This window comes from Poromitra crassiceps (assembly GCF_964638095.1).
Source record: "Poromitra crassiceps genome assembly, chromosome: 18".
Lineage (NCBI taxonomy): Eukaryota > Metazoa > Chordata > Actinopteri > Beryciformes > Melamphaidae > Poromitra > Poromitra crassiceps.
The window spans coordinates 2528732-2544519 of NC_139636.1; the positions used below are offsets into that span (position 1 = coordinate 2528732).

At 43.0% G+C, this 15788-nt stretch overlaps 1 protein-coding gene and 1 pseudogene across 2 annotated transcripts; one reads left to right on the plus strand and one right to left on the minus strand.

Moving 5' to 3' along the window:
- Positions 1-3029: 3029 nt before the first annotated feature.
- LOC310792454 (gliomedin-like) lies at positions 3030-14481 on the plus strand (the record flags this gene model as incomplete). Its single annotated transcript, XM_083654143.1, has 7 exons — positions 3030-3368; positions 5334-5385; positions 5492-5509; positions 5605-5676; positions 9579-9707; positions 13776-13926; positions 14013-14481. 7 exons carry the CDS (start codon positions 3030-3032, stop codon positions 14479-14481), a joined length of 1230 nt encoding a protein of 409 aa, XP_083510269.1.
- LOC310792405 (long-chain-fatty-acid--CoA ligase ACSBG2 pseudogene) lies at positions 6887-8775 on the minus strand (annotated as a pseudogene). The gene has a single exon. The product of its transcript is annotated as a long-chain-fatty-acid--CoA ligase ACSBG2 pseudogene (transcript).
- Positions 14482-15788: the final 1307 nt, after the last annotated feature.

Sequence of the window (15788 nt, forward strand, 5' to 3'; positions counted from 1 at the left end):
TGTGAGGGGCTGGTTCTGTTCCAGGTCAAGAGCAGCAGACAGAGCAGGAGAAGCTGGAGGCTGTTACCTGGGCTGTGTGAGGGGCTGGTTCTGTTCCAGGTGAAGAGCAGCAGAGCTGGAGGCTGTTACCTGGGGTGTGTGAGGGGCTGGTTCTGTTCCAGGTCAAGAGCAGCAGACAGAGCAGGAGAAGCTGGAGGCTGTTACCTGGGCTGTGTGAGGGGCTGGTTCTGTTCCAGGTGAAGAGCAGCAGAGCTGGAGGCTGTTACCTGGAGTGTGTGAGGGACTGGTTCTGTTCCAGGTGAAGAGCAGCAGAGCTGGAGGCTGTTACCTGGGGTGTGTGAGGGACTGGTTCTGTTCCAGGTGAAGAGCAGCAGAGCTGGAGGCTGTTACCTGGGGTGTGTGAGGGACTGGTTCTGTTCCAGGTGAAGAGCAGCAGACAGAGCAGCAGCAGCAGCAGCAGGGCACTGACTCCACACTCTGTATCCACGGTGGCGGGGCTCATGGTGAGTGTGTCCACAGACAGCATCTCCTGCTCTGAAATACACCTGAGCCATTACCTCATCTGCATGCACGCACACGCACGCACGCACACGCACGCACGCACACACACACACACACACACAGCTGGACCTCCTACATCTAGCAGGTGAATCAGTCTTCTCATTGGTCAAAACCACAAACAATAGGAGAGTAACCTTAAAGTCACAATGAATTTGCATTTTCACAATATCTTTCTTCCTCAGTGTGATTTATTACAGTAACTAAGTACAAATACTTTGTTACTGTACTTAAGTAAGATTTTCAGGTCTGAATTTTTACTTTTACTCCCTACATTTTAACACAAATATCTCAACTTTCTACTCCTTACATTTTCAAAACAGGCTAGTTACTTTAGTTTAAATGCATGACAGACAAAAATGATCTCTCTCGTCTCACGCTCTCCCAGCTTTTTATGTTCACCTTTTTTGTGGAAAAACCATATCACACAAATGATTAATTTAATCAAAGTACTGTATAGTCTTTATACATCTTATATATATTTATTACTTTTATACTACATTTCAGAGCCTTTAATTTCTTACTTTTACTAGATTAAACAAGTTGAATCAGTACCAGTCTTTTTTTACTCGAGTAACTGTACTTCTGTACTGAATAATGAAGAATGTGTGTACTTTTCCCATCTGTGTTGAAATGGGATATTGAGGCGTGACATAACGTGGGAAGAGATATCATTTGGGAACATGTTGGGAAGAGAACATTTTATTAGATGGGAACGGCAGAGGGGCCAGATTGTTGGGGCGGGCTGGAAATGTTATCTACGTCCCTCTTGGTACACGATGAGGTCACCACTAAAGTTTTTTTTTCAGGCAATAAAATTAATTTGATTTTTTATATAAAATACAATCTATAGAAAGATCACCCGCCACTCAACTACTATGCCAGAGGGGGGGGGGAAATCATACTGCACACTTACATGTAGGTCCATGCAAGTTTGTTTGATTTAGAATAAAACATAGACTAGAATAAAATAGGTGTATGTTATGATGGTTAGAATGAGCTAAAAAAAAAAAAATTCTGTGTGACTTTAATCTGTGGTCAGCCTTGCCTTTTGATCCCTCTTTAATGCTCTTGTCCTTCAGCATTGGGATGTAACATAGTGCTGGCACTTAGTAATACCAAAGCACGCCTACGTAAAGCTTTGTCTGCTTTTCCGAGGCAGCTGTTTGATAAATGTTTAGTAATTAGACTCCACATCTAAGATCACTGCTCTAAACCTGAGGGCAGCCGGTTCTTCCTTGATCCTTTAATATATATATATATATATATATATATATATATATATATATATATATATATATATATATATACACACACACACAGTATATATACATATTTTTTTATTTTGTCTTAATCTTTTTATATTAAATCTACATCTTTATAAACAAAATTGTCTTTGCTAGTAATATCTGTACTATTCTAAGCAGTTTTCATTATTATCAAAGAGTGATACTTACTTTTTTCGTCCGTCACTTCTCCTGAGCAGCGAGAGCAGAATTTGTGGGGCACTTTGGAAATGCCCTGCTTCCTCCACTGGTTTTAAAGGTGTGCAGCATTCTTCTGACAAATAGATCACAGCGATTCAAGTATTTATAAATCCTAGGTTGAGCATTCATTTGACCGGTTGCTTGGAAACACCACTACTTGGGGGGGTTACAAGTGCCCCAAAATGGCAGTACTCAAAGGTGGGACAATGGCGCGCATCTAACCCAGAGAGAAGCTCCAAAATGAACAAAAACACTTGAAGGAGAATCGGAGTCTTTCACCTGTTGTTCTCGTGTTTCATTTGTTTGAGGTCGCTCGAAACGAAGAAACCCCACTGTCCAATTCATCAACTTAAGGGCCTTTTCAGGAGGAAATTAATTAGCGAGGTCAGGCTGACCCGTCACAAAGGGAACAGGGTTTTACCCAACCGCCATTCACGAGAGGAACAAGTGGGCATGGGACAGGAGATGTGATGTGAACACGCACGCACACACACACACACACACACACACACACACACACACACACACACACACACATACTGAAACTGCTCTGAAAGCTCTCTTGTGGATACAAAGAATGTTTGCTTTGTTATTTTTTCTTCCTCTTCTTTTGGTCCACTTTTGTGTAATTTGGAGTAGGATGGCCTGGTAGGATGGCCTGGCTTCAAAACCGGGATAAACAGCAGCAGAATGATAAGAGCGTATTATGCATAACACTGTATGTCACTCTAGAAATATGTACACTTGCTGCATATAAATCAAGTATAGGCCTGCGGATTTTAACTTTTCCAGATGCTTGCAGTTGCGCAATACTACACCATGCCTTTTCCCAGACTTATTTTGACATGTTGTCTTTCTCCCCGCAGCTCCAGTGTACTTCCCCCGTCTGTCTCATGTGTTGGCATGCGCTCAGATATGTGCTGTATGTACTTGTGAATGTCAGAGACTCCACATCACTCTGCACTGGAGGTCCCGGGGAGAAGCATGAAGGCGGGGAGTAGCGTGGTTCTTCCACAGGCTCTGGTGGCGCTGCTGGTGGGGATGTGTACGCTGCTGGCCCTGAGCTCCGCTGGCTTGGTGTTCTTGCTGGTTCAGCACAGGGAGATGAGGGGCGAACTGGTCAGGCTGGATGCCCAGGTGCAGGCTTTGTCACAGAGCTGCGAGCTGCGGGCGGGAAGCCTCCGCACCGCCCCGCCGGGACAGGCAGGACAGCCAGAAGACAAGCTCCACCGCAGCAGAAGGAGCCGGGCTGGAGAACCCACACACAGCCATGGCAAAGAGGACAAGGACATGCTGATGATGATGACGTACTCCATGGTCCCTGTAAGTGGTTCTCAACCTTTTTACCGTGGCGCTGGCTGGGCCGGCGGCCCTGCCAGGGTCATTAGATGAAAGACATTCACATTTCGGTAGACCATCGATCATCAGTGACATCATCAGTGACATCGTCAGTGATGTCACATAACAACATTATGCTTCTTTTCCCCCTCAGAATTCTGACTTTAATCTGAGAATTCAGACTTTTTTTGTCAAAATTCTGACAGTAACTCGGAATTCTGACTTTAAACTCAGAATTCTGACTTCTTTTTTTGTGTGAGAATTCTGACATTAAACTCAGAATTCTAACTTTATTTTCACAATTCTGACTTTATTCTCAGAATCCTGATTTAAAGTTATAATCTCAAAGATTTTCATCTAAATAATAATAATAATAAAAAGGCACTTCTCTGATAGTGAGTTAACACAATGGTGATTGAGGCTGTGGCCCATTGATGGAAGCCTTTGCATTATATAATATATATATATATATATATATATATATATATATATATATATAGTGACATTATGTCACATAATGCAACACTGGATCTCACCTGCAGTTATCTATCGTCATAGGTGTCACCCAAGAGAACAAAACTGAAATCTTAAGAGATTATCACTTTAAACTCAGAACTAACACAAAAAAAGATTGCAAGTAACCCTAATAATCTTTGGTAGTTTTAAAATGTGCGTGGTGTAAAAAAAATAAAGATTATATATATATATATTTTAAATCAGGCAACCCTATTTGAATTCCAGGCCCACTTAGGGTCGTGCCCCTAAGGTTGGGAACCACTGCCCTAATGTATTCACTTCTTGTAGAATAATGGTGAAGTTTTAAGTTTAGTTAGATTATAAAATTCATCAATTTGCTGGGGACCCCCTGGAACGTTGAGTTCCAGTTGCTGTAAGATACTAAATCCGCTTCACGATAGGCTCAGTGTTCCAAAGTGGTGAACGTAAAAGGCTGCTTGTCTGAATTTTATAAATGACATATTATGCAACTCTGTAAATGTGGAATAAGAAATTAGTGAATTTGTGATAATTATGAGAGAGAACACAGCAAAGTGTTTTTGCTCTCATCTTTTAAAGAAACCTTTCCTGTCTTTCCCCATTTGGGATCAGAAAAATGTCCATTTGATGCAAAGAATAACACTCTGAAATCCAAGAATCTGCTGCAGTGATTATGAAGAGTGAGGCTGCTGCCTGGTCCTCCCTCTGCCACACTCACATCCTCTGGGAACTGGCATAGCTTCAGACTAGCTCAGCCCAGTCTGTGAGAAGGAGGCCAGCACAGTTATCAACAGTGATACAAGTATTAGATCAGCAGAGTTACAAACTGCACATAGGATTATGGAAAGCAGGTTACAAACAAATTGCCTTTAATAACCTGGCCTTTAAATGAAAAACGAAAAGGAAATGCACAGAATAATTATAACAATAATAACAATTTGTTTGATTAAAAGCAAGCCTAAAGAAGTGGATTTGCAGGTTGCTCCAGATCATTAGAAGATAAATTCAATGGAAAGGCTGCTCTAGGCCTAGTTGTACTGCACACCTGCCTAAACATGTTTGCCCACATGTAGATTGATTTGAATCAGAGCAGTTTACGACAGTTTTGGAGGGCTAACAGAAGTCCCAGTAATAGTAACTTCAGACTTAATGTAAGAAAAAGAGAGACTTCCAATTCCAAATATGGGAGAAAAAAAGCATTAATGTTAAATGGAAAGTTGCTTCACATTTCACTTGGGTCTACAGACAGGTAGAGCTGGGTCTCACCAGCATAACCTTCAAAACTAATATTAACTAAGTAATTACATTTCCAATTCACCCGACTTTGTGTCTGTTTACTTTACTTTTACTTTATTTGTTTATTTGGTCAGGACAGTACACATTGATGAACAGTTTTACAGAGTCATCTATATGATAACAGTAAATATGTCGGATGTCTGTTTTGTTTCATTTCAGCTCAAAGTCTTTGTAGATCTATGCAACAGCTCCAGAGGGATTTGTTTAACAGGTACATTTAAAATATGATCATTATAAATATGGTCTATTTGCTGATAACTATTCGTGCTTCATTGATATTCTTTGTAAAAGATTCCTCAATATTTCTCTCATTACAGGCCCACCAGGACCTCCAGGTAAAACCAGACATTTTAATTGACTTATCATCTACCTAAAGTTAGTATGGAATATTTTGACTACACCTGACTACACACACAACACTATTGCTTAGGTTTGCGTGGGCAAGGCGGGTTACCAGGATCACAGGGAGCGCCTGGAGCAGAGGGCAGACGAGGAAAAAAGGGTAAGAGCTGTTACCCTGGGACTGTGTATTAGGGCTTTGATAGGAGTATTCACACACACACACACACACACACACACACACACACACACACACGTGCAAATGCACACACACAGTAATAATAATACCTTGTATACAAGTAACACAGTGTTTCACAACAGTCAATATACAAACATTTAGTGCAAAACTGTGAGTATAAAAGTCAGTATAAACTGTAAACACACAAAACAATCAACGTAGAATAAAACAATATAAAAGTAATCAGGTTTGCCACCATGATACACTTATGGTGGGAGATGGATTTCCTCATTGATTGGCTCTCAGTGTCTCTTGATGAGGTCACCGTTGTATTTAGCATTGATAGAAAGTTATATCCTGTGCACAACACTAAGCTCATGTCTTCAAAATCATAGCAGGATTGATATATGGGAATCCTACTTAGGTTGTATTTCAATTTTAACACCTAAATCAACTTGGATTGATGGTAACTTCTGTCCAGGAGCCCCCGGTGAAAGGGGAGACGCTGGGCCGCCGGGACAGAAAGGCGACACCTTCAATGATGTTCTCACTGAGGGTGAGAGATGACTGTGTGCCCCCTACCTGACAACAATTACATGATACAGTAGTGTTGGACTCGAGAGCAACTAACCCGAGACTGAGACAAGACCAAGACAGTGGACAGAATGAAGTGTAAAAACATCTTACTGCTGCTCATTTATGACTCCCGCCTTTGTGGTTTGTTTAAGTAAATCATATGACTGACGATTTGGACCACATCTTTCCAGCCACCTTGTTGAGCGTTAAAAACTTTCAAACTGCGATTTATTGTTACACCAAGTCACAGTAAAAAATATATACACAGGCAAGTAGTGATGTCACTGCAGTTGTGGTCTCGGCTGGTCTTGAAATAAAATCCAGAGTCCGGCTTGCCCGACACCGAGACAAGACCAAGACCGATGGAGGGTGAGTCCGAGACGAGACCATCAAAATGTGGTCTTCAGACCGGTCTCGAGACCAAGACCAAGAGGAGTACTCAAACACTACCTGTGTGTGTGTGTGTGTGTGTGAGCAACTCAAACAACATGGGCAACTCGAGCAATTGTTTTGTCGCGGCACGGCAAAACTGCCCTATCATGCTCGAGTGATATCACTGATGACATCAATGTGTGTGGTGTATGTGTGATGTCATGGCCAGTTTATCAGGTGTGACCACCTACTTATAGAAGTTCTCAATCTGCTCCTTGTACATCTCCATGACCACTGGCCTTTTCAGCTTCATGGTAGGGCTCAGCTCTCCTCCGGTGATGGAGAAGTCCTGGTCTAGTTACAATCCACTTCTGGATGCGCTGGGCATTGGAAACCGCCTTCTCGTTGACGCGGGTGATCCCCGCATTGCTGCCCATCCTCCTGCACAGCTCCATGGCCTCCGCTGTGAGCTCGTCCTCTGGTGCGCCTGTCTCGCCTTTCTCCTGGCACTTAATGGTGAGCAGCATGGAGAGGAACTTCCTTTCGTCGCCGATCAGCATGGCCTTACTGATGAGCGGCATGGCCTCCTTCACAGCATCCTCGATGGGGACGGGAGGGATGTTCTCTCCTCCTGCTGTGATGATCAGCTCTTTGATTCAGCCAGTAATGAAGAGGAAGCCATTCTGGTCGTGTTTGCCCAGGTCACCGGAGTGCAGCCACCCCTCTTTGTCCAGAGCCTCCTGCATCTTGTCAGCCATGTTGAGGTAACCCATGAAGACGTGACGGCCCCAGAAGCAGATCACGCCGTTGTGCAGCACCTTCGTCTTGCACCCTTGGATCTCCTTTCCACAGCTGGTGAGCCTGAAGGTGTCGGGCAGGGCCATGGTGTGAAGACCAGAGCTCTCGCTCATGCCGTACAGCTCGTACATGGGAATATCCAGGCTGAGGAAGTACTCCAGGGTCTCTTTGGAGATCGGAGCAGCACCTGTGTAGCACTTGTTGCAGCGGTCCAGGCCCAGGCCTTTACGCACATTTTTTAACACCAGCTTCTTGGCCAGACGGTAGTTGAGTGGTTCGTGTCCAGCTGCTCCGTTTTGGTCCATATTGGTGAGATTAGTCTGCAGACCCACATCCTTCGCCCAGGCAGCAACTTTCCTGCGCACAGTGGAAGACTTGGCCCCGGCGGACTCCATCTTCTCCCAGACTCGTGGCACGGCCAGGAAGCCTGTGGGACGCACCTCCTTCAGGGTGTTTACCAGAGAGCCCTTGAGAGCATCTGGCTGGGCAAAGTACGTAGCCCCTCCGACTGTCATGCTGATCCAGATGTCAGTCATCTGAGCTGCGATGTGGCTGAGTGGCAGGTAGCTGACCACACAGCCTCCTGAGCCTGGGTGGCTGCTGGCGAACGCTGTCCATGTCACATTGTCGTGGCTGAGCATGACTCCCTTGGGCTGTCCTGTGGTTCCCGAGGTGTAGATGAGCATGCAGCACTGGTTTGGCTTCTGGCCAGAGATGATCTCATCAAGGAAATTGTCTGGCTCATCACATCCAAGCTCCATAAACTCTGCCCACGTGTACAGATTTGGTCTCTTCTCTTTTAGAGCATCTTTGTACTGGATAATAGCTTTCAAATGTGGCAGCTGGTTTTTAACCTGGAGGATCTTCTGCAGCTGTTTGTGGTCCTCGACCACGATGACATTGGCCTTGCAGTTCTCTGCTACATACTGGCATGCCTCGGGAGAGTTGGTGCTGTAGATGCCCACAGCAAAACCACCTGCCAAAATGGCACAGATGTCAGAGATGAACCACTCGGGAGAGTTGAAGCCAAGGATGCCGACACCGTGGTAGCTCTCCAGACCAAGCTTGAGGAAACTCTTCTTGTAGTAAGTCTGTGTAGTTCATACTCTTCTGCTGCTCACCCTCCTTCCAGCTCAAAGTGGTGTAGCAGCCGGAGCGCTCCACGGCTGAGATGAACATCTGGTTTATGGTTAAAGGGGGCTTGGCAGCCATGCCAGACGTCCCCATCCTCAACTTCACCTCCCCGTTGCCCTCGGACGTTCACAGGCTGGGCTCCCCTGCTGCTGGCACCGACAGGGAATCTGGGCGGTGGGCATTCACTGTCTTTGTGTACTCCATGGCTCTAACTTGGTGGACAGTTGCCAATAACACAATTGTGTGCTCATAAATAGGACAATGTTATGACATCACTAATTACATCATCACTGAGTGACATCACTTGAGCAATTGTGATGTCATCAGTGATGTCACTCTACCAATTGTGATGTCATCAGTGACTAAACAGTGACATCAGTGATTTATGACATCACTGATGATGTCACAATTTTTATGCATAGGTGACATTCAAACCAGTGACCCAACGATGATGTCACTGCAGCGTGTCATCACGGCAGGTGCACCCGTGATGTCATCGATGATGTCATAGTTGTTGTGGTGATGTCATCGGTCATGTCATACTTGCTCCTGTGATGTCATCGGTGATGTCATACATCCCAAAGTATAAATAAGCAACGTTTCTGTCTATCTCGCTCTCTGTCCACTAGCTCCACTCTCCCTACTCGCTCTCCCCGATTCTCTGTTCAACTGCCACGTACTTAACCTGTTGCCTTACTTCTGCCTGTGATACTTCAATAAAGCTTGAAAGACATCTCTGTGAATCTGATCAATCACCTGTGGCGAGTTCCGATCTAAATAATCCAGCATAAAATAAATGGAAGCTACAACTTCCCTACAAAGTGGGGCGGGACATCCTGCTCGTATTTCTCCAATCACCTGCATCGGTTCGAACTTCGTCCGGTCTGAAGCATTTTTTCTCCCCCCAACTTCCTTTGTCCATGTTCTGTGGCCGTGAATTACAGACTGTTTAAGCTGCATTCGCAAAATGTAGAAGAGACAGTCTGGCTTTGTCTCTGTGTCTGAAGGTCCTCCTGGGCCAAAGGGTCCACCTGGTCCTCCTGGAGCGCCCGGCCCGGCCAGTGCCTGTGGAGCCCCAGAGGAAATGAGAAACAGGACCATCAGAGTGCACGTCAATCAGACCAACATGCCTGTGGGTAGGAACCTTCCTCTAGATTTCTCAGTTATGGTGAATCAACATGTTTCATATTTACTACCAAATACCTAATTATAACTCATTCAAAAGCAATGACCCGGCTGCTCCCGTTTTTTTTTTTTTTTATTTAACCAGGAAAATCAATGACCTGGCTGCTCCCGTTAGGGGTCGCCACAGCGGATCATCTGTTTCCATCTCTTCCTGTCCTCTGCATCTTCCTCCGTTGCGCCAACCACCTGCATGTCCTCCGTCACTGCATCCATAAACCTCCTATTTGGCCTTCCTCTTTTCCTCTTGCCTGGCAGATCCATCTTCAGCATTCTTTTCCCGATATAAGCAGCATCTCTCCTCTGCACATGTCCAAACCATCTTAATCTGACCTCTCTCACCTTGTCCCCAAACCGTCCAACATCAGCTGTCCCTCTAATGTACTCATTCCTAATCCTGTCCATCCTCGTCACTCCAAACACAAATCTTAGCATCTTCAACTCTGCCACCTCCACCTCTGCCTCTTGTCTTTTCGTCAGTGCCACTGCCTACAAACCAACCATACTGTACAACATAGCTGGTCTCACTAGTGTCTTATAATCCTTCCCTTTCACTCTTGCTGATACCCTTCTGTTGCAAATCCCTCCATAAAGTAAAAATTGTGTTGATTGGTTAAAAGATTGAATTTCCAGGGTTGCTGCACACTCCTCTGGTCGGTCTGTTCGGGGCGGAAGGGAACTGGTGGGAATAGCGTGATCCTCCCACGTGCTATGTCCTGCTGGTGAAGCTCCCCGCGGTCAGGTGAAAAGAAGCGGCTGGCAACTGTGCATGTGTCGGAGGAAGGTGCTAGTCTACGGCTCTCCCCAGATTGGCAGAGGGTGGAGCAGCGACCGGGGCAGCAGGGGTGACAAATTGGCCAAGTACAATTGGGGGGAAATCAGAAAGAAATAATAATAATGAATTCCATTATGCATTTTGATCTAATTCATTATTGATATAATAATTCAATCAAAACAAGTTCACATAAGTTATATTTCTGTTTCTTCTCAGCTTCATCTCACCCTCTCCTGGCAGACACCTTGAATGAAACCAACACAGAAAATATTAGCAGCTCGCTGATTATCATGACTGGTAGGAGATAATTTAAAATTTAAATCATACATATGATTTGGAATATAGACTGCTTGGGATCCCAGTACGACCTACCTGAACCTCATCTTTCTTTCCACAGAGTCACCATCAGCATCACCACCTCCATCACCATATCCAGCTGATCACATCGCTGATGTCTGGAATGGGACTCACTCTGAGAAACTTCAAACTTCTGATCTTCTACACACAAATATGAAATCTGGTAGGTGGCCATTTTGAGTGGTGGGATGATTTCTCTTTATTGCTTTTATTGAAGGGGGAACGATTTATTCAAATACCTCTTCAATGGTATTTGCATAATTTTTTATCCTCAATATGTCTGGTGATGTGTGTACAGTCCCACCTATAGAACCTCAGCTTTCTTTCCACAGAGTCACCATCTCCATTACCATCACCACCACCATCATCATCACCAACACCATATCCAGCTGATCACACCGATGATGTCTGGAATGTGACTCACTCTGAGAAACTTCAAACTTCTGAACGTCTACAGACAAATATGGAATCTGGTAGGTGGCCATTTTGAGGCATGGGATGATTTTATGCTTTCTTTAAAAAAAACACACACACATTATACCACAGTCATTTCAGTAGGCCTATGCTCTTGCACCACATAGCCTTGTTTATGATCTAGGAATGTAACAGATCTCATTCAATAGCCTACATAATACAGTATTATGTTTACTAGCAATCTCGCGTGCTACGTGCGCTCGATTCCTCGCGGGCTCGCCCACCCTGCAGCTCGCCCACTGCACATCACATACGCAGCTCGGCAGCTCATATTAAATACATTTAATTCAGCATTTATTTAGAATATAGACTGCTTGTGTTTTAGGGATTCAAATACCTCTTCAATGGTATTTGCATATTTTTTTTATCCTCAATATGTCTGATGTCTGTACAGTCCCACCTAACCTCAACTTTCTGTCCACAGAGTCACCATCTCCATTACCACCACCACCACCATCATCATCATCACCAACACCAGATCCAGCTGATCACACCGATGATGTCTGGAATGTGACTCACTCTGAGAAACTTCAAACTTCTGAACGTCTACAGACAAATATGGAATCTGGTAGGTGGCCATTTTGAGGCGTGGGATGATTTCATGATTTCATTACAACATTTTTTATTCCACACTCCACAGTCATTTCAGTACGCTCTTTAACCCCATGGCCTTGTTTAATATGATCTAGGAATGTAACAATATGACCTGGTTCAATAGCCTGCATAATATTATTTTTATGACTTAGTACTTAACTTAAGTCACTTAAGTTAAAAATCACACAGACCTGCCTGTGTAGGATTAAGTTTAGCCTTGGTTACAGAAAGATGCTGCACCACAAAATCTATAGAATCTGTGAAAATTATACATCATCATACTCCATTCAGTTTAGATGTGTCTTTCTTCTATACTGTATAGCTTCTCCGTCTGCATATCCGGTCCAAAACAGTGATGCCTTCAATGGAACCGACAGTGAAAACATTATTGATACACACATGAAAAGTGGTAAGAAAATACCTTCCATATATTTTGTAGTATTGATGAATTCACATTTGTGTTTCATTTCATTTCAATAGTTTTTCTCTCCCCTGAAAAAGTATCCACTGTCTTCAATAAATATAAAATATTCTTTTACACCTAAATTTATTGAAATACATAATAAATTAGTAGAAGGCTGGACTAATATATTATTATTAGCCTTGGACTACTACTACTACTACAAATAATAATAACAACAACAACAACAACAACCATAATAATAATAATAATAATACACTTGTCAAAGGCTGGATCAATAAACTGACTGTCCTTGATGGTAACAGCTGATGTGAACAACAAAGGGTTACAGTAACTATAACAGTGAAAATATTAATTTGCCATTTTCTCATTATTGCTTTAGCCTTGTCTTATTTACTCCAGAACAATGACATGTTGAATGAGACAGAGAGCTGGACAAACCCTGATCAGATATACCTGTAATCTATCTATGCAGAGAAATGTTCATTCAAATACTGAAGAAGTTGTTTCTATCCATCTAGAATGCATCATCAAAACTATAATGTGTTTTGAGAGAGTCACCAAAATGGAGACTACGTTTGGAGCGTGGATGACAGACGCAGCCCGGCTGAACGAAGAGCGGTCCTGGCTGGCGGAGCACTTCTCAGGTGTCCTGCAGAGCAAATGCACATCAGCCCTTCAACAGAATTGAGTAGGGGTGTCACGATACACTCAGTTCACGATACGATACGTATCACGATACTGGGTTCACGATAACGATACGATACGATACGATTTTAACAATATTTTTTTAAACTTGAATAATGACAATATATGACTGGAAAAGTAGTATTTTATTTGAAATGCACAAATACAAAACATGCTGTTGTGGGAAATTGTTATTACAATAACAACTAGAAAAAACATGAGATTGGAGATAAGGCTTATCTTGAAATAGAATGAGTTACACCGTCACTTAGATTTACTTTGAACTAAAAGGTTTCTCAGCAGTATAAATTCTCATTATGCATCTTCAGTTTTTCTTCAAATTCAAACAACAAGACTTTTCTTAATCTATTTTTTATGCATCTTCAGTTTTTCCTGTCAAGTAAACAGTTTTGCCAGAAACTCAATTGAATGGTTTCTCTCCTGTATAACTTCTCATGTGTCTCTTCAGAGACTTGTTCAACTGAACTACTTTCCACACATTGAACTTCAACAAACAAAGACGTTTCTTAGTCTATTTAAAAAAAATTTTTTTTTTTTTTTTTTTTTTTTTTGGCGATATGAGATTTCATCTCAACGATACATATCGTGACGTTTTACTATCGCGAAATTTCGTGGGACGATATATTGTGACACCCCTAGAATTGAGTGACTCTTTGTGGATCTGACCATACAGTATAAACTTTTCCATCCCAGGTCGAGTTATGGTGGAATACCACAACATTTCTGCCTCTCTGAATACCAGCAAGAACATCATAGACGTCAAGAGGTTCTACCAGGGGTGTGGTCACATCATTTACAACAGCGCCTTTTACTTCCACAGAGCAGGAACAAACAACCTTTTAAAGTAAGTGCTTGTGCTGCACATTTAACATAAGACATAAATACACGCAGCTTATGAACTTACTCATTATCAATGTTTTGATTTGACAGGTTTGACCTCGGGACCAGGAGGACAAACACTCTGATAATGGAGAACACCAGATACCATAACCGGTCTTATCTTTTCCACAACTCAAAGACATATTTCAAGTTTGCCGTGGATGAAAATGGACTGTGGGTCATCTTTGCAAACTCTGATGACACTGTAATGGTTGCTAAGCTAAATCATGAGACATTTTCTGTCGTGTCTGTCATTAATACTACCTACCCTACCATGAAAGCTGGAAATGGCTTCATTTCATGTGGGGTACTGTATATCACTGATGACAAAGACAGAAGAGTTACATACGCTTTTGATTTGAAGAAAGAGAGTTCTTTTGATGCAGGTTTTGATTTAAGGCCAGCTAATGGCATCCTAGCTATGCTGTCATACTACCCCAAAAAACAGCTTTTGTACATGTGGGAGAACAGCGGTGTGAAAATCTGCAAAGTTAATTTTACACTGGATGTTGAGACTTAACTGAGGAACTGGCAGGTCAGCAGATGTTGCAGCTGTAGGAAATATTTTGCCCAGGGTCTGAATCACCCATCACAGCTGCTTAGACAGTGCCTTCCTTGATCCTTTAGGAATTAATATAGTGGAGGTGTGACCTTTGACCCCCCATTGTAATTTGACTCATGTCAAATCTGTGATTCAGACCTTATTAAAATTAGATCTGCTGTGCCTTCCCAGGAGCTGGAAATAATCATGCCCTTGTGTCATCTTGCATCAATTACTAAATGTACCTGCCTTAACCAAACCACTATCGCTCCACGGGTCCAAAATGCTGCTCTGTTTTGGCTCCCAGATTATGCAACTGCTTTACCTACCTCCATCCACACAGCTAATTGACTGTTTACCAAAAAAAACACTTACATTAATCTTTTTACCTGGCATATGGCTTTTGAGGCAGGTAAATGTTTGCTTGCACTGTTTTAAGCATTATTGTAATGTACGGGTCGTAACATTTTTATTGCTCCTTGTGTTCCTTTTACCATTGTATTTTGGTCTGCCTCCATACATTTTATTACAGATTTTTTGCTGTGTATTTGTAGTGCTTAGTGCTGCTCTAATCTGAATTGAAGTGCCTTTTAGCTGGTACTCTGCATCGCTCCTTTATTTATTTTATTTATATTGTTTTTTGTTTGTTTGTATCATGTGAAGCACTTTGTGACCTTGTTTCAAAAGTGCCCTAAATAAAGTTTTATGACCAGGCCTCAAGTCATAATGTATACTTCAGCACTGAGGTCCCTACTGCACAATTTTCTTTGGGAATTAATGAGAAATTGTACTTCTAAAACTTTTTTGTCCCTAAAGTAATCTATGACCTCTATTGGCTGCTAGTAGGAACTGCAACATCAGCTGTCTGTCCTACCTCTGATCTAATTATATGGCTTACTCACATGTGAAAACGTGGCTTTATTTATTTATGTTAATGTTAATTTTGTTAACTAGGGATCTCGCGCGCTCGATTCCTAGGCTCGCCCGCGACGCAGCCTCGCCCGCCCTGCAGCTCGCCCAGCTGGGCCTGCAGCTCGTATACACAGCTCAGCTGCTGTGCGGCCTCGCCCTGGCTGCTCCTTGATGGCATACTTCAGGTATGCTGGATCACATGTCCTGGAGCTGGCAACATTCACCTGTCCATGGCTGAAGACGGTAGACGGGGGTCTGAAGGCATAGGCCTACTCCCACTTCTTTTTTGTGACATCACTGATCACTGATGATGTCACAGTGGGATTTATGACATCACTGATGATGTCACAGTGTGACAGAGTTTCTCTCCCATT